Here is a 24,517-nt window from a genome sequence, read left to right on the forward strand (position 1 = left end):
GCAAAGGGACGGGAAGTGACTGATGTAGGGAAGGGGGAGGGCAAGAGAGGGGGATCTCCGTTGAGATGGGGGTAAAGGGGAAGCACACGGATCCTCTGCGTAAGGCCCTGACATACCTAGGGCTAGCCCGGTGCCATGCCTGCAGCACAAGGCAGGTTGGAGCCCATGCACCCGGTATGCCTAGCAGTGCTTCACAACTGTCAAATCCGAGCCCATCAGCTCTCTCTTCAACCCACCTGCGCTCAGAATGGGGCTGATGAGGCCCGAGCACCTGCCCTCTGGCTCCTCCTTGCCATGGCCCAGGATGCAATGCTCTATGAACCTCGGGTTGCAATGCAGCACCTCACACTTTCTGCAGAACAGGATCTCGCACTCGGAGCATGCGTTGCCAGGGGGCCTCTTCTTGTCCAGCCGGCAACAGATGGGCTCCTGCGGAGATCTCTTCCTGGAAGGGAAAAGGGAGATGAGAGGAAGTCCTCATGGCTTCTGCTGTGCGGCTAGTCTCTCTCCCCAGCCCTGCAGGATGACACTGATTATAGCAACAGGTGTGGCAAGTTTAAGAGACGTCCGTTTCAAGGTGATGAAATGACACATGTTTTTAAATGGCTGGCTAGTTTTCAGATGACTAATAACATTCGTTATGCAAGCTAAGAAAATAAAACATTAAACCTCCTTCAGGGGTGACAGCTGCTGACCTGCAAGACAAAGGAAGAAATGTTGCCTTTGGACAGCATGGTACAATGGATCAGACGATCACCTTCCTTGAAGCATCCGGTGGTGGACACTTGGGGACAGGGCACTAGATTAGATGGAGATAGATCAAGGGTCTAATCAATCCAGGAGGAAACCAGAGCTATCTGGGACAGGGGTCTGGCAAGTCTCACGTTCCTAGGTTAGGTTTCTGAACCCACATTTTGACCTGCTTGCTAAATTCTTACCCTCTGATCCAAGCTCCTGCTCTGATGTTAAGATACGGTTGCCTTCAGAACAAGCCTCATCAGCTTTTTTAGGAAGCAAGGGAGAGCCTTGCACTGCCAACAGCTAACCCGGTCTGCTGATTAAGGAATGCCATTGATATGCTGGGAAGGAAATCCTCCCCTGCCTTCCTCCTCAGGAAGAATACTGGCCTGAAGGGGCATAGGAGTAAAGTGGGAGACAAACTAGGGGACTGGATGTGGTACGTAGATTCAAAGGCCAGAAGGGGCCAGTGTGATCATCTAGTCTGCCCTCCTGTATGATACAGGCCAGAGAACTGCCCCTAAATAATTCCTAGAGTAGAGCTTTTAGAAAACCAGCCCATCTCATTTTAAAATTTGTCAGTGATGGAGAATCCACCAGGAGGACCCTTGTTAAATTGTTCCAGTGGTTAATTACCCTCACAGTTATTGCCAGTCTGAATTTGTCTAGCTTCAACTTCCAGCCATGTTAGACCTTTCTCTGCTAGATTGGGGGTCCTGCTTTGAGCCGGGGGTTGGAGTAGATGACCTCCTGAGGTCCCTTCCAACCCTGATATTCTATGATTCTATGAAGAGCCCATTATTAAATATCTGTTCCCTATGTAGCTACTAATAGACCGGAATCAAGTCACCCCTTAACTTTCTCTTTGCTATGCTAAATAGATTGAGCTCTTTGAGTCTATCACTGTAAGGCATGTTTGCTAATCCTTTAATCATTCTCATGGCTCTTCTCTGAACCATCTCCAATTTATCAGCATCCTTCCTGAATTGTGGACACCAGAAATGGACACAGTATTCAGGCAGCGGTCGCACCAGTGCTGGTCTGGAATCCATCTCGAACTTGGCTTTCTGAGCACTGATTCTTTCTGCTGACATTTTGGGAGGCAGAAATGAAGCAGCAGATTCCAGAGGAGATGCACAGATGGTGCGCTCATATGGAGACTTTTCTTTTGTTCTTTCTTGATTTGTTGTGTCCTTTAATATAACTAATTTAGGCTGAAAGTATAGTGTTGCTCTTTATATCCGTTACACACACAACACTGGCAGGCTGTAGGGATCAGTACTGAAGTAACTGGAGGTTGCCTGTTTCATCTCTAGGTCACCATTTTCAATCCAGTCCATGTTAGCAGTGATTGAAAGTCATTACCCACGTGAAGGTTGTGATATGGTCTGAATGGAACGAGTTATCGGCAGTCTCAGGCCCACTTGTAGTGGGTAAGTGTCCATAACACGAAAACTCTCACCACGGTATTCCAAAGTCACAGTTCGACAACATTTTTCTGCCAAAAATTTCTCTGTCAAAAAATGCAGACTTGAGACGACTGAAACATTCTGACTTTGGGTTAAATTTGTCAAATTGTTTCAGTTAAAAACAGAAAAGAAAAAAGGGGGAAAAAATTCCCCCCAAATCAAAACATTTTATTTTGACTTTTTTTGTGTTAGAACAGTTAGATTTTTTTAATGCAAAATGTCTTTTTAAAAACATTTCACTGCAATTTTATATTTAACAAGTTTTTTTAAAAAAGCCCCAGGGCTGCCCCACAACAAACTGGTTTCCAGTGGTTTGGTTCAGCCACTGAATTGAAAAATTATGTCTCTGCCCAGCTCTAGTTCATCCCTATCATTTTAGAGAGCTGGCATTAATAATGATCCATCTCAGCGGATGGAGCAGGTCATGCAAACAGTCCCTCTGGAGCAGCCTGGCCAAAACTGATGGCCCAGTGTGCGGGACGCTTCCACTGGTGCTGCGCATGAGCTGGGAACAGAGGACTTCAGCCTCCAGGGAATTTAGAAAATGGTGGCAGGTTGGAGTGATCCTCTGGCCTCACTAGAGGACTTGGAGGGACACCTCCCAAGCTATCATGTCATTGTAGTAACATCTCCCCTCCTGTAGGTGTGAGGCACACCAGCACTGCTGCCGACTCCCCTCTTTTCCCCCAGGTGGGTCGCCCTCTTCAGAGCATGGCCTGCTCCCAGATTCCCAGTGCCGGTACCTGTTTGCCACCGTGGTCAACCCGGAGAAGATGGAGAATGGAGAGAGCCAGCCCCAGAACCAGTTCTCCTCTGCTTTGTTCAGCTCTTGGACCGGCTCTGTGCTGGCTGTCTGAGGAGAAAGGGGGGTGTAGGAGACTACGTTCTCTTCCTCTGTGTCCTCTTCTACCACTTCCAGCTCTTCGGCCTCCTCCTCTGCCATCTCCTTCTCTTCCTCCTCCTCCTCTTCTTTGCTCCACCAAGACGTGGGAAGCTATCGAAATGCTGGGGGAGGGGAAAACAGCAGCATAAAATGAAGTTCGGGCTAAGGCCCCAGTATATTTATATCCTCTACCTGCTGCTAGGACCAGTGACCCTGCTGATCAGCCAGGGCCCTTTCTTGCCTGACTCATGTGATGGTCATTCTCTGGGTTGACCACGTGGCCGAAGGCTTCTGGGCACTTATGTGAAACCACAGAACAAAACTGCCTTTTGTCTTATGGCCCTCACCCCATAGCATGAGGGGTGCTTTGGCTGGTGGTTGCTGGATCCAGATGCCTTGGCATTGGGCATTGCCAGTGAGAGGCCCCCAGCTCTGGACTCAGTTATCTGGTCCCACAGTCTGTTGCCTTCCAAAGCTTGATGTGGGGCTCATCTCATCTCTCAAGCTGTAACCAGCTGCAGTAGGCCATAGTTAATGGTGGGTGTGGTTTGGGGAGGGGACCTGTTGTGTCTATAAGCTCTGAAGTAAAATCCTTGCAATGCACTCTAAGCCACTGAACAAACTAAGGAAGCTACCACGTTGGAGGAGTTTGTCACTGGCTGAATGGTCTTTGCATAATGTTACATGGTATTGCCCAGCACCAGGGAGGATGCAACAAATCACATTAACACATACGTGCGTGCCACCAAAATCCAGCCACACTCCACCTCTGCCGCTCGAGCCGTGTGGGTCTGGACTTGGTGGGTCTTATCAGGGCTCCGCCCCCCCTTGCGAGTGAGTGGCATGCCAATCCCAGGAGCACTGCCTGGAGATGGCCAACCAACGCAGGGAGCAATGAGTGATCAAACCAGGGCCTGGAGTCGCCCCCTTCCTTCCAGCAGGGGATGGGAAAGGGGACCACAGGAATTCGCCCTTCTCTCCAAGCACATGGCAATGCCACACTCCCAGAGGGAGCACTGAATGCCGGAATGGTGCAAAATCATTTCTTGCAGCATTTGCCTTGTGTCAATGCAGCTAGAGAGCCAGTAACTATGAGACGCCCCAGACAAAGCCCAGTACAGTTCAGTGTTTGAAACCAAACTCCTGCTGGAACCACCGCTGAGCCTGGGGACAGCGCAATGGAGCGCCCTGCATACTGCCATCACTGCCAGTGGGCAGGTCCAAGAGGAACGGAGTGTGGGATTGTATGAGGCTTTCAGGGGATCAGCTGCAGTGATCCAGGAGGTGCCTTTCAGTCCTGAGTTCCTATGAAATCCATCATGGCTGGAGCCGAGGCAGCCCATGCTTCTGCTGGGTCTGTCCCTCTGATCTCTCTGGCATCAAGCAGCCCGTGGAGTCCTTGCTAAGGTAATCCACTCCCAGGGGAATATAAAATCTTTTGTCCCAATATTGGGCAGGGTTAGGAGATTAGACAGAGTCTGTTGCTGGGTTTTAAACAAGGTAGAGAAAGACTTGCCTGCCCTCCTTGTCTGGGCCCTTGTCATATTACACCAGGGTGATGGAGGGGGAGAAGGGACCTCGAGAGGTCACCTAGTCTAGCCCACCATGCTGAGGCAGGATTCAATATCACATTTTAAATTCCTCCTGGAGATTACATTTCAAGGGCTTTCAGGAGAAAGCCTCTGAGCTGCGTCCCTCACCTGCTGAGGCCTCACTGCCACTCGCTGCAAAGCCACTCTCAGCTCCCTAGCCGCCAGCTGCTGGCCCGCGGCTCATTGTGACACCTTGGGGGTTCTCCAGGCAGGTTCTACACACAGGCCAGTGGCAGGGAGTGACCTGGTGGGTCACCCCAGGCTGTGTCATTGGGCATGAGGGCCCAGCTTTGCAGCAGATCTAACCCTAAAGGCCCCGTTTTCTTTTGAAACCAGCGAGAGTGGATTTCAGTGGGAGCAGTAGGCCAAGAATATCTGTCCATCCACTCATGCATACTCCCAGCTCTCTTTGCCCTTGCTGGGGTCTGTTCTACCCCCATAGCTCCCACTGAAGAACCTCTCCTGGATATAATCTCTAACCACACCCTATAGCAGCCTCCTCACCCCTCCTCTGAATCTGTGACCCCCCTTGTAATGTGACCACATCTTTCTTCGGGCTCCAGTCAGGGAAATGTGGTTCGTTTACGGGGAAAGGCCTCATCAGTATATCAGCATCTTCTCCTTGGCTCTTCTCTCTGAACGTTCACTGACCCACGAGCTCCACAGGAGGGTGGGGTAGCGCTGGCCCCACGTGTTTTGTTGCTGCCCAGCAGCCATCCGTGTAAACCTCCAGAGAGGTGCCCGGTTTCATCCAGGCGCTTAGGAGATCATGGGTGCAGGGACCAGGCTGGTGCAGCGAATGACTTGGGCTGCCACGTGTGGAGGCATTAGGTGTGGCAAGACGTGGTGACATGGCCACGCTGACAGCACGGCCTCACTCTGGGCCCAGAGATCGGTTTCTTCATCGGGAGATGCCCCATCAGCTCCGGATGCGCGGAGGCGACCCTGTGGGGCTGTGATGCAGGTGCTGTGCCCACATGGCGTGGCACCGTGGTGTGATTGTTCTGTCCTGGAAAACCGACACCAAAATGTGGTCGCTCTCCTGATCGCGCCCAAGCTCCAGTTGGCGTGTGATACCATCGACTGTTACACAGGCCGGATGAGCCCGGGCCCTGCAGTGCCTGGCTTCAAAAGGGCCAGATCCTCAGCTGGTGTGAATGGACACGGCTCTATTGACTCCAGTGCAGGTGTTTTGAGTTACACCCCAGCTGACGATCTGGCACTCTGGTTTTCAATTGAGGCAGAGGGCCAAATTTTAACCTCAGTTGTGGCTATCCGCTTTGACTAACTTCAGCAGGGCTGCGTGGGTGGAGTGGGATTTGGCCTGGTGTGTTTAGCATTTTGAGCAGGAGACTGGGACTCCTGGGGGGTCTGTCACTGACTCACTGTAGGACCTTGACCAAGCCGCTTCCCCGTCACAGTGCCTCAGTTTGCCAATCTGTAAAATGGGACAGACCTACAGTACTGCACAGAGAGGGCCGTGGGGGAGGAGGAACTGAGGATCAATTCATTAATGGTTGTAAAGTGTTTTGAGATCCTCGGAGGAAACATGCCGTAGAGTCATATGATATTTCTAAACAACCGCCCCCAAACCAATGCTCCAGACCCAAATGCTCCCAAACTTTGGGGGAGTTCAGAGTTGTTTTAAAATCTACTGGTTTGGGATGATTGTTGCTTTAAAAAAAAAAAAAAAAAAGGAGTGAGGCCCATTGGTTGGGAAAGCAGGAGCCTAAGGGGTTAACGGGGAGTGTTTGTAGCAAGCCTGTGTCACCAAGGAGAAGAGAACAGCACTTGGGTAAGGAAACAAAACACTGGGCTGTCCAGGAGGGGTGATTTCCCGTTTAAATCGACTCCAGCTCCAAGCAACTGCTCGGGGGAAGGAGACAGGCTTCTGAGATTCCCAAGGGGGTGAAGGGCAGGCAGCAGGAGCTCTGGGTGAAGGAGAAACGCCCCAGCTCCTTGTCGAAGAAAGAGGGAGAGCCTTCCTGGGGAAAGGTCAGTTCCCAGCCTAGGAAAGTGTGTCCCCTCGCAATGGGGCACGGCTGCAGGCAGGTTCCTCCAGGGGGATGGGGTAGCAAGGGCTCTGGGCCGTGGGCGCAGGAATGAGGCATGAGGACAGCGCCTTCCAGTGGAGGGCTCGGAGGAGCTGAGCAGCTGCGTGTGGGGTGGATGGAGGAACTTGCACTCCCTGCAGGAATGCAATTGTGGTGGCTAGGGGATCTTACCCACGACTAGGGGACCAAGTGAGCTGTGCCACCAGTGAACTTGCCGCTCCTCAGGAGGGGAGAAATTTTGCAACTTTTTCAGCCTAGATCTGCAGTTTGGCAAGTCATGGCGATGGGGGGGTCCAGGGACAGGCCCATGAGAACCCACTCTGGGGGCAGAGAGGTGGAAACTCACCATACCTGGGTAAGTCTGGAACCAAACCAAGGGGTTGATGGTTCAATGTCCCACATGGAAGTCTTTGACGTCCCTTCTCTGTCTCCCTTTAGCCCCGTGTCTCATGGCAAGATGGCTGGGATTCAGGGGGCCACGGTGCAGAGCATCCGGCCCTACAAGTCCAGTGAGCAGTATCTCTACGCCATGAAGGAGGACCTGGCCGAGTGGCTCAAGGAACTCTATGACTTGGACGTCAACGTTGGGTCCCTCCTGGAGGTGCTGGAGACGGGCTCCATGCTGTGCTTCCATGCCAACAACATCACCCATGTGGCCAGAGAGTTCTCCCGCGACTATCCGGGCCTGGCCCACAAGCTCCAGCTGCCCAGATACGGGGTGACCTGTAATGACTCTGCCCAGCCAGGGACCTTCCAGGCCAGGGATAACGTGTCTAACTTCATCCAGTGGTGCAGGAAGGAGATGGATATTAAAGGTAAAGGGGATTCTGATCTTTTCCTCCAGTTTCTTTCCATTATTTTCTTTTCTGTTTATTTCTAACACCTTTTTCTGCCCCCTCACCTCATGGCAATTCTTTTTCTTCTCATTATTTATTAGTCTTGCTTTGGTGCCTAGGACCACAGTCATGCACCAGGACCCCATTGTGCTGGGCGCTGTACATTATTTATTAGGTGTATTATGGTAGCCTGTAGGAGCAACAGTCATGGACCAGACCCTAGATGCTAGATGCTGTACAAACACAGAACAAAAAGATGGCCCCTGCCCCCCAAAAAGCTGACAAACTAATATACTTCGCTCTTTCTTAGCACCTTCTCTCTGAGGATCTCAAAGCACTTTGCAAACATTCAGTTAGCCCCGCCACCTCCATCTTTATCCTCCATTTATAGACAGGAGAAACTGGAGAGAAGCCGCTTGCTCAAGGTCACAAAGTGGCCCAGTTAGGGAGGCCCCAAGTGTCCTGATCCCATCCAGAGTCTTGATCACAAGTGCATTTTCCCTCCCTTCTCATTAAACTTAGCCCAAACTGAGATGCTGTCTGGGGATTGAGCGCCGAGATGAAGCATCTTAAGGAAGGGCATGACATCTAGTATCATGTCCTAAGGCACTGGCCTAGATTCTGTTCCTGACTCTGCCACTGAGTAGCCATGGGAGCTCGGGCCATTCAGTTCATCCCTTTGGGCTTCACTTCCCCATCTGCAAAGGGGGCCAATATCCTTTGTTTCTCCCACCTTCTTGTGTGTCTTGTGTATTTCGCTTGTCAGCTCCTTGGGGCAGGGCTAGTCTCTCACTGTGTGTACAAGCAGCACCCAGCGCAAAGGGGCCCCGCTCTCAGCTGGGGCCTCCAGGTGCTACCACAATACGAATAATGAATAACAATAAGAACAACGCATTGGGAGTCAGAACACTTTCCCCGCCCCCTAAAAAAAGGAATTGCAAATCTGATTTCAAGTTAGCACTGTCAACCCTACAATAACAACAAACTGCAGTAGGGACAGGAGTTGGCAAAGGGACATAAGAGCGCTATGTGTCGGAGGTAGCTAGTAGATTGGATTGATTTGCATTGCCCCTTGAATATCTTCTTTCCAAAAGACACCCGAATCTTTGGCAGCCTGTGCTAAAGCCCCGTGCAACAGCAGCTGCGAATGTCGTTAACGCAGCACTGCCTTAACGCATTTCCGTATTTCCCCTCCGATTGGGGTTCAGTGCCGCGCTGGCAGCTAGGGTCGGGGAGGGGGGTGTGCACTAACAGCGTGTCAATCTCTGCCTCGTTGACTGGCTGAGATTGTGGCCACGTGGTTGTTTTAGTTCCTTGGTCAAAGCTGGCAGCTGGCCGCGGAAGGGCTAATCCAGGCCTTGGTTCTCTCACACAGAACCCAGCCTCTGCTCCTCAGCTCCTTGAACAGCTGGAGCCAGGGGGGAGCCCAGATTCTGTTTAACCCTTCCCCAGCCAAAGCAATGTCTGTGCTCACGGCCTCACTTTATCAAGACATTAGCATCCACTTCCAGAAAAGCGCTGGGCATGCTCGTGATTCATAGATCCAGAGAGTTTAAGACCAGTAGGGACCATTAGTTCACCTAGTCTGATCTCCTGTATAACCCAGGCCAGAGAGCTTCCCCCAGTTACTCCTGTGTTGAGCCCAGTGATTTGTGTTTGCCTCAAGCATCTCTTCCAGAAAGGCCTTATTTGCAGATGTCAAGAGATTGAGAATCCACCCCTTCCCTTGGGAGCTAGCTCCTACGGTTAATCACCCTCCCTATTAAAAATTGTGCTTTGTTTCTAACTTGAATTTGTCTGACTCTAACTACCAGCCATTGGCTTTTATTCTACTTTTCTCCCTTAGATGTAATTAAAGAGCCAGTATTGTCGCCCCACAAAGGTACCTATACACTGTGATCAAGTCACCTCTAGGTCTTCCTTTTGATACACTAAGCAGAATGAGCCCCTTCACTCTCCCCCTGTAAGGTGGGTCTGAATGCCCACTTGCCTGGCATCTCATGAGCAGGATACCCCATATTTATACCTAAGGAATCCCTGATGTATGTTCATACAAGGATACTGACACCTTGTATGTACCTACACATTTGCTTGGTATATCAAGGATTTTCCATGCAAGTACCCCTTTACTTGGCCTATCAGGGCAGGACATATCCAATATGTGTCCCACCACTTACTGTACCCCCTTAGGCCTGAAGAGGTTAAACACGGAGGGTACATCTTCACCCATGTCTTCACAGTTGGCTCCCTGCAGAATGGTAATAGGTCAGGCTGGCTCTCACTCATATTGTCTCACCACACAAGGCCTTGCTTAGCTCTTCCTACATCAGACAGTCTCTGTTGCAGAGATCTGTGGCCACGCGATTAAATGCCCATCATAGCGTACATGCTGCATCCGTGGGACAATTCACCACCCCAGACACATCAGCGCTGCTGCTCTCACTGGCTCTGCCCTTGTCTCTCATTCCTTCTTTCCATCCTTCCTCTCCTTCTTCCCACGTTTCGCTCATTTGCTGTGCCTCAGAGGTGCTGATGTTTGAGACGGAGGACCTGGTGCTGAGGAAGAATGAGAAAAACTTTGTGCTGTGCCTGCTGGAGGTGTCCCGCCGGGCCTCTCGCTTCGGGATGAGTGCTCCCACCCTGATCCAAATGGAGGAGGAGATTGAGGAGGAGATCCGAGAGGAGATGGACCTCCCCCCTGAGGATACCCCACTTCCCAAGCCCCAGAGGAAGCCTTGTGACTTCAAGAACCTGGACCAGATGGTAAAGGGGTGGGGAACTGTAAGCCACTGGCAGGCACTGGGGGTCTGAGTTCCCTGATACTCATTGTTCTGTCCAGGCGTGAACTTCAGGAGAACCTGACTGGGGGCCTGTCTCAATGTAGAGGGAGGTTCTCTGTTATATGCAATCTACTTTGGGACCTTTCAGGGAGGAAGGTGCTACCTGAATGTGAGAGATTCTTATTCTTGGCTCATGGGTATTTAAAACCCAGTAGAGTTAGCAGGAGTTCTGCGCTTCTGTTTCCAGCAGGCCAGACCCTCCAGTGGTTAGTGGCACTAACTGGGGTTAGAAGATAATAAGAGTCAAATTACTGAACGAAATAGTGCAAAGGGAACCGATTTCTTCAATTGTTAGCTGGCCCCAGTTAGAAATCCGAAGGTCCAAATTAGCATGGCTTAAACTTCCTGGATCTTCACATCGAGCGCTACGTGATCCTGACCTGGATCTCGTTAGAGGTTCAAGAATGTTCAGCTAATTTCCTCCCCAACCCCTGTTGGGTATTTTTATTTTTGTGATGGCTTCTGTGCTCCCAGTTTCCAAATATAGCCCGAGCCAGAAGCCTGGTTTTCAGGGCCCAAGCACAAGAAGGCAGCCGCAGAAATCTTTTCGTGTGGGATTTCCAGTCTGTTTTTACAGGATCGAGTGGCTTTGATGAGATTTGGATAAGCCCTAGCACCCCGGTCTGTCTGGCAGAGAATGGGCCTAAGGAGCCTGGCACCCCCCTCCCCAAGCTATAATGTTATCCAGGGTGTTCAGGGAGCAGCACTTTCCTCCTATTGACCGTGAATGGACTCCACAGGTCCAACACCTGGTGAGCCGCTGCACGTGCCCAGTCCAGTTCTCCATGATCAAGGTGTCTGAAGGAAAATACCGCGTGGGCGATTCCAACACCCTTATTTTTGTCAGGGTAAGTCCAGGAGGGTGCGCTTTCCAGGTGCTGTTATGTTGGTCTGTGTGTTACCGGGACCGTCTCATCTAGGCTAGGGGTTGGAAGGGCACCTACACTGCTGCTCCCATCTGGGGCTGGGATGCTGTGTCCTGGGGGCGGGATTCACCAAACATGGGCTCTTCACCTCTCGTTGTGCCTGGTCCCACTCCAGAAGACGGCATGTGTCGATATGGCAAGCGAGGCGGCCAGAGTCAGAGTAACCGAGCATCGTGACCATTCGCAAGGCAGAGATTTTCATACTATGCTGCGTTAGCACAGAGCAAAATGCATTCAGGCTGAATGGCAGTGAGGATTAGTGATGGGATCTGCATGTCTTCACCTTAAGTAGGATGGGACAGCTCAGTGGGGACCCAACACAGAAGCCCTCTGATGTCACTTGGTGAAATGAGTCACTCCACTTCCTAGTGGGACAGGGGACCATGTCTCAAAACCCCTCCACCCCAGCCGGCCCATTGGTTGGACTGACTGGGCCATGGAGCGTGCGTTCCCCTTTCTCCCTAGAAGTGCTCTCTCTGGGTGAGAAATGAATGGGGCTGCAGGAGGGAAGCTCCCCTTGGTGCTGCCAGGGCCATACCAGCTGTCCAGTGGATGAGTACGGGGCTCCAGCCTCCAGAGCTGTCAGTCTGGTGCCTTTCACCAGCGGGGCATTCACTGTGGGGGGAAACATGGGTAGGGTCATCCCTCCCTCTCTCCATCCTCCTCTGTATTCTCTCCAGTTGGTTTCTTTCAGGTCTCTAGGCCCCTTCATTAACTTTCCTGGGTGATAGCCTTTTCAGTGATTGCAGTGAAAGCCATGTGCCCTGCAGGTTATGGTTGCCTGGAGAGGACCCTCAGATTTTCTTCTCTTTGTAGGGGTGGCCACCCAGATTAACCCTCAAACCCCTCTCCTGCCGTCAGAGATGCCATCATGGTCTGACCTGCATGTACATCTCTCAATTAACTGAATAATCACTAGGTCCCCGAGGCATCCTGCTGGAGTAAGACATGGTGGTAGCAAGCTCTGTATTGTGTTGTGTGTGAGAACCTGCATATTTTCCATGGCAGGAATCATAGGCAACTGCGCTCCTGGCTGCAGGTCCTCCACCCCTGCCGGTTCATCTGAGTGTATTCAAATTCTCTTTGGACTACATGGTTTTTTTACACATTGTCCACATGTACCTGGGTAAGAGCGGTTATTCATGTGTGCACACACCTATGTAACCATGTGCATGGCTAGGTATGCATGCATAGGCAGGCATGTAAACCAAATGCATGCATGTGTTTGCATGCGTGTATTGTAGTGTACAAGCTAAACGCCTGCTCCTGAGATGGGCTGAGCAATGAAGTCAGTGGAAGACTAGGATATTCTGCACCGATCAGGGTCAGTCCGTAGCGTTGGGATTTCCAGAAGGGCTCAGCACATTGAATACACACTGGCTGTGCTGTATTAACACGGCAGGTGCTGAGCTCTTTGGAAAATCTGGGGCGCCAAGCGTGGCAAAATCTGGCCCTGATCTCTTTGGAAAACCTGGCTGCACATCTGTTTGAGGATGTTATCTAGTAGCTGGCCCACAGAGAGTATGAGGTTCTCCTTTAATTCTAGGGGTAGAGGCTGTTTTGGAAGCCAAAGGTCCTGGGTTCTCTCCCCACCTATGGCCATGAAAACCACAATATGCTATGGCACCTGGAATTATTATTATGCGCATCACATATACGTGTGCATGTAACCCTGTGTGCATCCCCAGTCATGTGCCTGTGAAATACTGTATACACCTCCCTGGAAAAAAACCAACAGGATGGCGATATCCATCTGTTGAGCTTTCACTCATTTCTCAGCTCAGGACGCTGCAGGCCCAGGTGAGCCCCCGTTCATGGGTGCTCTGTTTGTTCCAGATCCTCCGGAATCATGTGATGGTGCGGGTTGGAGGTGGCTGGGACACACTGGAGCATTATCTGGATAAGCATGACCCCTGCCGGTGCACCTCGCTGTGTAAGTCTCCTTGTGCTGCTTCAGTTGGCAGATTCGATGCGTGCAGCCTTGGGGAGGTCTGCATGGGGGGGGTGACTCTTCTCCTTGGATGAGTTTAGAATCTGGTGGGTGTGTCCCCTTCGCTGTCATCAGGTCCTCAGTAGTAGAAGACTGTGTGGGTCACAGCGAAGAACAGCAAAGAAGCATAGACAGACTGGAGAAGCACATCCGATCTGAACAATTCCCTAGGCTCGCCCATGGCTACGGTGCTGGGTGGAAAGCAGCTCAGCCTTTATAAATCTCTGACAGGGTCACAGGAACTTTTTGGTAGGGGTCATTTCTTTCTGGGTTCTTGTAGCAAGAGGCAGGTGCCTCCTTACAGCATGGAGAAGGCTCCAGGGAAGCCGTTTGTCTCCCATAGTGCCACTAGAGGTCAGGTTAGCACTTCAGAAGGGAGAGAGACCTGCAACACCCCAGTCCTGCCTAGGAGTGTGTGTAGGAATTGCCCTTTGGGACTATTGTATTTAGGGTTTTGTTTTTGGTTTTTTTTTTGTATATTTCACAAGGTTTAAAATGCCTCAGGGAGCCAATTACGGTGGCAGAATAATGTGAGATCTGCTCACTGCATTTCAGCATCTGGACAATAGAAATGTCGTAAGACAACGAGATCTTGCTTTATTCCAGCTGAGTAAATTATTCCTAGAAGTTAAAGACCCATGTGAAATTCCTAGGTGTGCCACAGGGCCAACTTTCCAATCCATCATGAGTATTCACAAGGGATTTTCACCATGAGGCTTGGAGTGGGCTGGCGTAAATTCTGGTCTACCCCAGGCTCCATGGCGAGTTAGAACGTGCACAGTTGAATTGGAAGTGGTTGGTACTATCCGGCACTGCTTAGGTCTGGCACACCAGTACAGCCACCCCACAAGGTTAATCCACCGGAGCGTGGTGACCAGAGATACTGAGTCTCTGAATCTCTTCACAGCTCACAAGCAGGCTGTCAAGCTGACAAGCCCTCAAAGGCTGCAGGCAATACAGGTGCAGCATGAGATCAAGGTCTGCCCGACACCCAGGACAGACAACCCAAAGAAGCCCCAGCCCACCCTAATCGTGAGCAGGTCCCAAAGCCCCCTGCCCCCAGTGGAGTGGAGGACCTACACCCCCCAGAGCCTCAGCACCAGCCGGAAGCTTCATTCATCTCCATCGCCAGATAGCACCAGTAAGAAGGATTCCAGGCTCAGGCCCCTGCGGGAGCAGTCAGAACCCAGGAGGGTCCCTTCGGCCAGGTAATGAAAAGAAGTTTGCGAAAGGCCTTGGGCTTGGTTTCCCGGATGATTCCCATGGATGCTGTGCTGAGCAGTCGGTATAGTCACTGACACTGAAGACAGGTTTCAGAGTAACAGCCGTGTTAGTCTGTATTCGCAAAAAGAAAAGGAGGACTTGTGGCACCTTAGAGACTAACCAATTTATTAGAGCATAAGCTTTCGTGAGCTACAGCTCACTTCATCAGATGCATATCGTGGAAACTGCAGCAGACTTTATATATACACAGAGAATATGAACCAATACCTCCTCCCACCCCACTGTCCTGCTGGTAATAGCTTATCTAAAGTGATCATCAGGTGGGCCATTTCCAGCACAAATCCAGGTTTTCTCACCCTCCACCCCCACACACAAATTCACTCTCCTGCTGGTGATAGCCCATCCAAAGTGACAACTCTTTACACAATGTGCATGACAATCAAGTTGGGCTATTTCCTGCACAAATGCAGGTTTTCTCACATCCCCCCACCCCCATACACACACAAACTCACTCTCCTGCTGGTAATAGCTCATCCAAACTGACCACTCTTCAAGTTTAAATCCAAGTTAAACCAGAACATCTGGGGGGGGGGGTAGGAAAAAACAAGAGGAAACAGGCTACCTTGCATAATGACTTAGCCACTCCAAGTCTCTATTTAAGCCTAAATTAATAGTATCCAATTTGCAAATGAATTCCAATTCAGCAGTTTCTCGCTGGAGTCTGGATTTGAAGTTTTTTTGTTTTAAGATAGCGACCTTCATGTCTGTGATTGCGTGACCAGAGAGATTGAAGTGTTCTCCGACTGGTTTATGAATGTTATAATTCTTGACATCTGATTTGTGTCCATTTATTCTTTTACGTAGAGACTGTCCAGTTTGACCAATGTACATGGCAGAGGGGCATTGCTGGCACATGATGGCATATATCACATTGGTGGATGTGCAGGTGAACGAGCCTCTGATAGTGTGGCTGATGTTATTAGGCCCTGTGATGGTGTCCCCTGAATAGATATGTGGGCACAATTGGCAACGGGCTTTGTTGCAAGGATAAGTTCCTGGGTTAGTGGTTCTGTTGTGTGGTATGTGGTTGTTGGTGAGTATTTGCTTCAGGTTGCGGGGCTGTCTGTAGGCAAGAACTGGCCTGTCTCCCAAGATTTGTGAGAGTGTTGGGTCATCCTTTAGGATAGGTTGTAGATCCTTAATAATGCGTTGGAGGGGTTTTAGTTGGGGGCTGAAGGTGACGGCTAGTGGCGTTCTGTTATTTTCTTTGTTAGGCCTGTCCTGTAGTAGGTAACTTCTGGGAACTCTTCTGGCTCTATCAATCTGTTTCTTTACTTCTGCAGGTGGGTATTGTAGTTGTAAGAAAGCTTGACAGAGATCTTGTAGGTGTTTGTCTCTGTCTGAGGGGTTGGAGCAAATGCGGTTGTATCGCAGAGCTTGGCTGTAGACGATGGATCGTGTGGTGTGGTCAGGGTGAAAGCTGGAGGCATGCAGGTAGGAATAGCGGTCAGTAGGTTTCCGGTATAGGGTGGTGTTTATGTGACCATTGTTTATTAGCACTGTAGTGTCCAGGAAGTGGATCTCTTGTGTGGACTGGACCAGGCTGAGGTTGGTGGTGGGATGGAAATTGTTGAAATCATGATGGAATTCCTAAAGGGCTTCTTTTCCATGGGTCCAGATGGGTCCTTGAGGAATTCCATCATGATTTCAACAATTTCCATCCCACCACCAACCTCAGCCTGGTCCAGTCCACACAAGAGATCCACTTCCTGGACACTACAGTGCTAATAAACAATGGTCACATAAACACCACCCTATACCGGAAACCTACTGACCGCTATTCCTACCTGCATGCCTCCAGCTTTCACCCTGACCACACCACACGATCCATCGTCTACAGCCAAGCTCTGCGATACAACCGCATTTGCTCCAACCCCTCAGACAGAGACAAACACCTACAAGATCTCTGTCAAGCTTTCTTACAACTACAATACCCACCTGCAGAAGTAAAGAAACAGATTGATAGAGCCAGAAGAGTTCCCAGAAGTTACCTACTACAGGACAGGCCTAACAAAGAAAATAACAGAACGCCACTAGCCGTCACCTTCAGCCCCCAACTAAAACCCCTCCAACGCATTATTAAGGATCTACAACCTATCCTAAAGGATGACCCAACACTCTCACAAATCTTGGGAGACAGGCCAGTTCTTGCCTACAGACAGCCCCGCAACCTGAAGCAAATACTCACCAACAACCACATACCACACAACAGAACCACTAACCCAGGAACTTATCCTTGCAACAAAGCCCGTTGCCAATTGTGCCCACATATCTATTCAGGGGACACCATCACAGGGCCTAATAACATCAGCCACACTATCAGAGGCTCGTTCACCTGCACATCCACCAATGTGATATATGCCATCATGTGCCAGCAATGCCCCTCTGCCATGTACATTGGTCAAACTGGACAGTCTCTACGTAAAAGAATAAATGGACACAAATCAGATGTCAAGAATTATAACATTCATAAACCAGTCGGAGAACACTTCAATCTCTCTGGTCACGCAATCACAGACATGAAGGTCGCTATCTTAAAACAAAAAAACTTCAAATCCAGACTCCAGCGAGAAACTGCTGAATTGGAATTCATTTGCAAATTGGATACTATTAATTTAGGCTTAAATAGAGACTTGGAGTGGCTAAGTCATTATGCAAGGTAGCCTGTTTCCTCTTGTTTTTTCCTACCCCCCCCCCAGATGTTCTGGTTTAACTTGGATTTAAACTTGAAGAGTGGTCAGTTTGGATGAGCTATTACCAGCAGGAGAGTGAGTTTGTGTGTGTATGGGGGTGGGGGGATGTGAGAAAACCTGCATTTGTGCAGGAAATAGCCCAACTTGATTGTCATGCACATTGTGTAAAGAGTTGTCACTTTGGATGGGCTATCACCAGCAGGAGAGTGAATTTGTGTGTGGGGGTGGAGGGTGAGAAAACCTGGATTTGTGCTGGAAATGGCCCACCTGATGATCACTTTAGATAAGCTATTACCAGCAGGACAGTGGGGTGGGAGGAGGTATTGGTTCATATTCTCTGTGTATATATAAAGTCTGCTGCAGTTTCCACGATATGCATCTGATGAAGTGAGCTGTAGCTCACGAAAGCTTATGCTCTAATAAATTGGTTAGTCTCTAAGGTGCCACAAGTCCTCCTTTTCTTTTGACACTGAAGAGTTTCAGAGTAACATCCGATGAAGTGAGCTGTAGCTCACGAAAGCTTATGCTCAAATAAATTGGTTCGTCTCTAAGGTGCCACAAGTCCTCCTTTTCTTTTTGACACTGAAGAGCGGCTGGCATTGGACAAAGCTGGAGAATTACGCAGTGAACGGTACATTTTACTGCTAGCCAGGCTTCCTTTGTGGTGCCTTCCAGGACTCCCAGTGCCCCCGTTGTTCCTGTTTGGTTCCCACCTCAAAGGACCTGTTTCAAGCTTGAGCATAGTTGGCCATGGTCTTCTTCAGTGCCCATCAGGGTCATCTTGGGATCAGCTGGAGGGAGTCACTTAGCCGCTATAGAGTTTCTGCTCAAGTGAGGCCCCAGGACTGGACTGAGGGTCATTGGCAGTGCTTGTGTGTGTTAGGGTCCAGGACTGGAACAAGTGGGGGGGACTGTAGGTCAGGCTTGAGGGGCACTGGCAGAGCTGTAGGACAAGGCCTGGAACGAGAAGAGGTAGAGCTGTTTCCAGGTGCAGGTAGGTTATTGGCAATCTGTGTGATGTCCCTGCGTTGATTGGGTGGGTGGTATGTCAGGGTAGAGACACGCTGGCAGAGCTGTACTGGGGCGTCTGCCCGTGCTAACTCTGACTTCAGGCAGCGCGCTCAGCCCCTCGCTCTCAGCAGCGCCAAAATGTAACTATTGTAATGTATCACAAAACGTAACCCATGCCTGTGGTTTTTAGTGGAGTTGATGACACTATGGGGCCCTGTCTTGCTGAATTTGAGCTTGTCACCACCTCCCAGAGGTGGTGGCCTGCACTGGACTTTGTGCCAGCTTGTGAGTGCATCACAAGACCAATGATTACAGCCCCTAACGAGGGATGTATACCCCCTCCCACTGCTTGTCAGCACAGAACCAGCTTCATGCCCAGAGCAACGCAGGTACCCGCCTCCCTAGGGCTAGAGGCGACTGACACATCAATCTGATGCTTTGTCTCTGTTATAGGGCAACCGAGCGGTCTGCTACTCCTTCACGGAGGCAGCAGTTTGCTGAAGAAAGATCTGCGACCCAGCAGACCTCCTCCACCCAGAGCCGGAGGGATACGCTGTGTGTTTCTACGTCCTCCCTGACCTCACAACTGACTGGAAGCGAGGAGGATGGTTCTGGTGCCTCGGAAGCTCTCCTAGAGCCCCAGAGAGGGCGTCAGACTAGTAGAATCCCTGGGAAGAATCAGAAGGACCCAGCTAGGCTTGTGCAAGCCAGGTGTACAGAGTCCAGGCCCCAGATGACAGTGCCAAAAGACAGAACAGCTCAGCCATCAAGGAGCACCCAGCATGGAGTCAAACCCTTTCCACAGGCTCACAAGCCTCAGGAATCAGGGGTCAAGAGCTTTCCTGGGATGGTCCGTTCCTGCAGCCCAATGAAACCTCTTCATCTCTCCTCACAACAGGATTCCAAGGGAGCTGCACAGAGCCTCAACGGTGCACACGGCTGGGGGGATGCTGGGGTTGTGTTGCCATCCTCCCCAGTTAAACACATGGGCCAGACTCCAAAACAGGAAAGTAGCACTAAGATCCCAGTCAAAGCCGGCCCCACATTCAGCAGGCCCCCAACCCCTGTTCAGAGCCACCAGGGGGAGCCCCGCCTCCGAAATGGGTGGAAAGCCCCTGCCAGTGAAATGGCAAAAGCCCCAGCTCTCTCAAAGATCAAAGTCATGTCCAGGACTGAGGAAGGCTCTCAGGGGCACAGACAATGCAGTGGGGCAGTCAAGCCAGAGACATTGTTGACCAACCTTCCCACTAGTCCAGAAGATAGACTCGGCCTGTCAGATCCAGCAGGGAAGGACAAGGATCCAAAGGCCAAACTGGGGCAGGAGGTAGAGCCAGGGAACACCAATAACAGCAGCAGCAGGAGTGGTGGGGATCCAATAGGCTGCTCAGAGGAGAGGGAACGTGTGTATACGCCTTTGCCCATCAACCTGGCCCAGGAGCAGGTGCTGTACAGGAGCCTAGAAGATGAGATCTTATCCAACATAAAGGTTCTAGAGGCTGATTCGGATGAAAGCCACCACCCTGAAGGGAACCAGCTGGGCGACTTCGCCCTGGACTGCAGCCCAGCGAGCGTCACCACAGCCAGTGATGTAAGTGGGCTCAGGTCCTCCACGCCCTCCCTGTCTTCCTTTACAAGCGCCAGGCAGACCTTGCCCTGTGGCAAGGGTGTGCCCCGGAGTGGTGTCTATGTGCCCAGCGGAGAGGCAAAATGGCACCCGGCTGGATTCCGCTATGGTGATGTGATTGACGAACTCTCCCAGTGGCACAAGCCACTCCACCCAGTGAATGTGGAGAACTGGATCGCCAAGATCCCACCCAAGGGGGCTGTGAGGGTTTCCTCTCAGCCAAGTTCGCCTCTGGTGAATGGAAACCAGGTGGAAAAGAAGCTTCTGGAGCCAGAAGGGGCTTTGTTCCAGGAGAACGTGTTCAATGAAACCAAAGGCAAGCGGTCAAGGAGGCAGCCGCCTCACACAAGCCATGCAGGGTCTGCTGCAGTCAGTAGAAATAGCAAAGCTCCTCAGGCAGCCTTTGATGGCCCCAAGGCATCTATCAATTGTCCAGCCTCTGTGGGCGGCCTTGAAAAGTCCAAACTGCCTCAAGGTAAGCCCAAAAGGTCCCTGAAGAAGCCTGAACGGGTGCCATCCATCTACAAGCTAAAGCTACGCCCCAAAATCCGCCCACGCAGGGACAACAGACCTGAGAAACGGCCATCCAAAATCCCCACTCCAGTGACCTACCGACAGGCACAGAAAGTGGCCAGTGCCAAAGCCCAAGAGAAGGCCCATAGCTTAAAGCATCAGATCCGGCCAACTCAGGACAGCCTGGATAGTACAAGGCAGAACAGCACAGGAAATGCTGGGTCCGAGGAAGAGGCTTGGCTTTCAGAACACAGTGGCTCCCCACAATCTGGGAAGAAGACAGTCCTAGCAGATACCAAAGTGTGGCTCACAGAAGAAGATGAGGAATCCTGGGTCTGATGTCTTGCCTGCTGGTGCCAGTTTTGCCTCCCAGTTGTCAGTGTTTATAGCTCTACAGTGAGCCACATTCTCCTCCAGCCGCATTGGAGAAACGGGGTTAGAGAGGAGACTCCGGCCCAACAGATGAGAAGCCAGTGAACTGATGATATTGGGGGTGAAGCTGAAGTTCTCCCAGGTTCTCAGCTGAGTGGCTCAAAAAAATAACCTGTTCATTTGGGCCAAAGAAATGCGACATTTGTTTTGAAGGAAGAGAATCTAAGAGGCAGGTTTTCAAAGAGGCCTCAACATGACCCTCAAAAACTGCAGGTACAATTTTGTGCTCTCTCCTGGTTTTTGGACATGCACTAACCCCTCAAAGTGGCAAACTGAGTCCGCAATTTGGGATGAGGCATCTTTGAAAACTCGGTCCCAAGTCTGGAACTAAGAACAGAATTTAGAACAAAGGGCGAAAACGGATAACTAACAGTGTGGTACAATGGCTGCCACATTTTTTCTTTTCCAGCAGATGGAAATGTAAATATTTTTAGTGCAAAAGTACTATCAGCAGGGGGAGATGCCAGTGATATGTCTGATCGTTTTCTCCTTGCCCCTGAGAGCCACGCCAAATCCATTGTAATATTTTTCTTTGACAGATGTACTTCTAAATTCCCCTCTCAATTAATCTGGTGGATTTCCAGGGATGGTGTACTTGTGGAATTGGGAGGAGAATTTGGCCCATAAATTGCAAATACAGAGGCCAGTTTAGCCCATGCAGAGAGAAGAAAGAGCATGGTCTTGTTTTTAAAGCAGGACAACTGGGTTCAAATAATTAAATCCTTCTGTGCCTCAGTTTCCCCATCTGTAAAATGGGGCTAATAATGCTTACCTCTTAAGGCACCGAGCTTAGTGAATATTTGTAAAGCACTTTGAGATCCTCAGGTGAAAGGCACAAGAGGAAGGCAAAGTATTATTATTATTGTCCTAGATCCATGGATGACTCTTGTATTGATCCCAGTGGGAATCCCAAGTGCACTTGTAAGGCAGTATTGAGCCCTGCTTTTGAAAAGGTTCCCCCAAGATTGCTCTGCCTTTTATATGAAATGGGCAACATGCCAGCCTCATTTTGTTCACAAAATTCTCGTTGCATTCAAAGGGAGTTTTCTAAAACTCTGGAAGTGGAATAGCCCATGAATTGTGTCAAAGTCCCTAATCAGACCATTTCCCCCTTTTTCATGAAATTACCGGGGCCAAATACTCAGCTGATGTAAATTTGATTTACTTCAGCTCAGGGTCTGGGCCATAGTTGCCTGCACGTATTTTAAGCTTGTCATTATTATTGTTAAACCAGTAGCCATCCATGCATTTGAAATAGGAAGTTACTTGAAACGACAAGAGCTGAAAGAAATACAATCATAGATTCAGATGGTGGGTTTGTTTTTAACCAACATGCTAGCGCTAGAGATGCTTTGTGATATCAGGAAAGAGCCCTTTAGAGACCACCCACAGTGTCTTGATACCCACGAATGCTCTGTGTAATTTATGTGTGAATTGTCTTTACTGTTATAACTCTTGGAAATAGTATTTGAGGTGACTATTAATAATGCTGCTTGTTCCAGTTATATAGCGTATTCCTAAACCTTTGATCACTATACAATTCTCAGTGTTTGTGCAATAGAGACATTCCAAAAACTCGTCTGATTCAGTAACTCTTCTGTTTCAGTGGGGATATGCAAAGACTGATCCACTGATAGCAACGATGCCTGTAACCCAGGGATGAAATAGCTTACTAGATGAACCCTTTGTTGCACTTTACATGGGAGAAATTGTTTCCAAAACAACCTATTTTTCCTTTGGGTCATTAAAAATCCCTAACTTTGGACCTATGGCTAGGCTTTCCAAGAGAGGATTAAATAGGAAACGTGAGTTCATAAAGACAAGAATGCAAGAGTTTACACGGTCTTTGTTAATTAGAGCTGGTGGGAATTTTCGCATTTTTGGAATGCTGATTTACAAAAATGAGGAATTTTTTTGCAAAAAAATGTTCTGGATTTTTAAATTTCTGTTCATTAAAGGAGGCAGCAGGAAATAGGACAGTCAGGTCCAGGCAGTAGAACAAGTCAGGTCCAGATGTGGCCTGCTCCATATTTAAGATTGTGGACAGGAGGGTGGGGGGATCAGGAATGGCAAATGGGGTCAGGAATGTAAACTGGAGTAGTAGTAGTAGTAGGATGAAATTTAATAGTGAAAAGTCCAAGGTCATACATTTAGGGATTAATAACAAGAATTTTTGTTATAAACTGGGTACGCATCACTTGGAAGTAACAGAGGAGGAGAAGGACCTCGGAGTATTGGTTGATCACAGGATGACTATGAGCCGCCAATGTGATATGGCCGTGAAAAAAGCTAATGTGGTCTTGGGATGCATCAGGCGAGGTATTTCCAGTAGAGATAAGGAGGTGTTAGTACCATTATACAAGGCACCTGTGAGACCTCATCTGGAATATTGTGTGCAGGTCTGGTCTCCCATGTTTAAGAAGGATGAATTCAAACTGGAACAGGTACAGAGAAGGGCTACTAGGATGATCTGAGGAATGGAAAACCTGTCTTATGAAAGGAGACTCACTTTGTTTAGCCTAACCAAAAGATGGCCGAGGGGAGATATGATTGCTCTCTATAAATATATCAGAGGGATAAATACCATGGAGGGAGAAGAATTATTTAAGCTCAGTACCAATGTGGACGCAAGAACAAATGGTTATAAACCGGCCATCAGGAAGTTTAGACTTGAAATTAGATGAAGGTTTCTAACCATCAGACGAGTTAAGTTCTGGAACAGCCTTCCAAGGGAAGCAGTGGAGGCAAAAGACATATCTGTCTTCAAGACTAAGCTTGATAAGTTTATGGAAGGGATGATATGATGGGATAGCCTAATTATAGCAATTACTCGATCTTCAACTATTAGCGGTAGATATGCCCAATGGCCTGTGATGGGATGTTAGATGAGGTGGGATCTGAGTTACTAAAGAGAATTCTTTTCTGGGTGTCTGGCTGGTGAGTCTTGCTCACGTGCTCAGGGTTTAGCTGATCGCAATATTTGGGGTCAGGAAGGAATTTTCCTCCAGGGCAGATTGGCAGAGGCCCTGGGGGTTTTTCGTCTTCCTCTGCAGGTCACTTGCTGGAGGATTCTCTGCACCTCAGTCTTTAAACCACGATTTGAGGATTTCAATAGCTCAGACATAAGTTAGAGGTTTGTAACAGGAGTGGGTGGGTGAGATTCTGTGGCCTGCGTTGTGCAGGAGGTCAGACTAGATGATCATAATGGTCCCTTCTGACCTTAAAGTCTATAATTCTATGAATGCTGTTCAACCATGTGCTGAGTGATTTGATTGGACAGTTCACCCATGTTGTTTTTTCAGGTGGCTTCAGCAAGATCTAGATCTGAACTGTAATCAGTGAGGATGATAGGAATATTAATAACTCTAACTAATACTAGGTGGAGAAGTGCTTCCATCTCAATGGAACAGAGATTCAGTGAGAATTTCAATACACCCTCTACAAGAGTCTTAAAGCTACAGGGTTGAAACTGACTTGAGAGATGTGTAGGGGTCACCGTCTTCCACCCCAATTGCAATGGGTCAGTTTTGGGATATTTTACACTTTCCATTACCCACAAAGTTGCCACATGTTCCATTTTCATTATGTTCTCTTGCTGTCATTAGAAACACATTAACAACCCCATTGTGGGT

General features: G+C 49.5%; 1 protein-coding gene across 2 annotated transcripts; it reads left to right on the top strand.

Moving 5' to 3' along the window:
- The first annotated feature begins 6,489 nt into the window (after positions 1-6,489).
- GAS2L2 (growth arrest specific 2 like 2) lies at positions 6,490-22,632 on the top strand. Of its 2 annotated transcripts, XM_073315638.1 has the most exons (7): positions 6,490-6,677; positions 7,175-7,551; positions 10,097-10,335; positions 11,153-11,260; positions 13,175-13,271; positions 14,236-14,536; positions 18,770-22,632. In XM_073315638.1, the coding sequence occupies exons 2-7, from the start codon at positions 7,194-7,196 to the stop codon at positions 20,790-20,792; spliced, it is 3,126 nt and encodes a 1,041-aa protein (XP_073171739.1). In that variant the 5' UTR covers positions 6,490-6,677; positions 7,175-7,193; the 3' UTR covers positions 20,793-22,632. The 2 variants fall into 2 exon arrangements, with proteins under 2 accessions (XP_073171739.1, XP_073171738.1); XM_073315637.1 differs by lacking the exon at positions 6,490-6,677 and having other exon boundaries at positions 7,137-7,551.
- The last annotated feature ends 1,885 nt before the right edge of the window (positions 22,633-24,517 follow it).

This window comes from Lepidochelys kempii, chromosome 17 (assembly GCF_965140265.1).
Source record: "Lepidochelys kempii isolate rLepKem1 chromosome 17, rLepKem1.hap2, whole genome shotgun sequence".
NCBI classification, from domain to species: Eukaryota; Metazoa; Chordata; order Testudines; family Cheloniidae; genus Lepidochelys; species Lepidochelys kempii.

Coding starts and splice junctions, on each gene's coding strand:
- GAS2L2 (XM_073315637.1), top strand. CDS start 7,137: ATGGAAGTCTTTGACGTCCCTTCTCTGTCTCCCTTTAGCCCCGTGTCT. Junction 7,552..10,096: donor GAAGGAGATGGATATTAAAG/GTAAAGGGGATT, acceptor GCTGTGCCTCAG/AGGTGCTGATGTTTGAGACG. Junction 14,537..18,769: donor AGGAGGGTCCCTTCGGCCAG/GTAATGAAAAGA, acceptor TCTCTGTTATAG/GGCAACCGAGCGGTCTGCTA.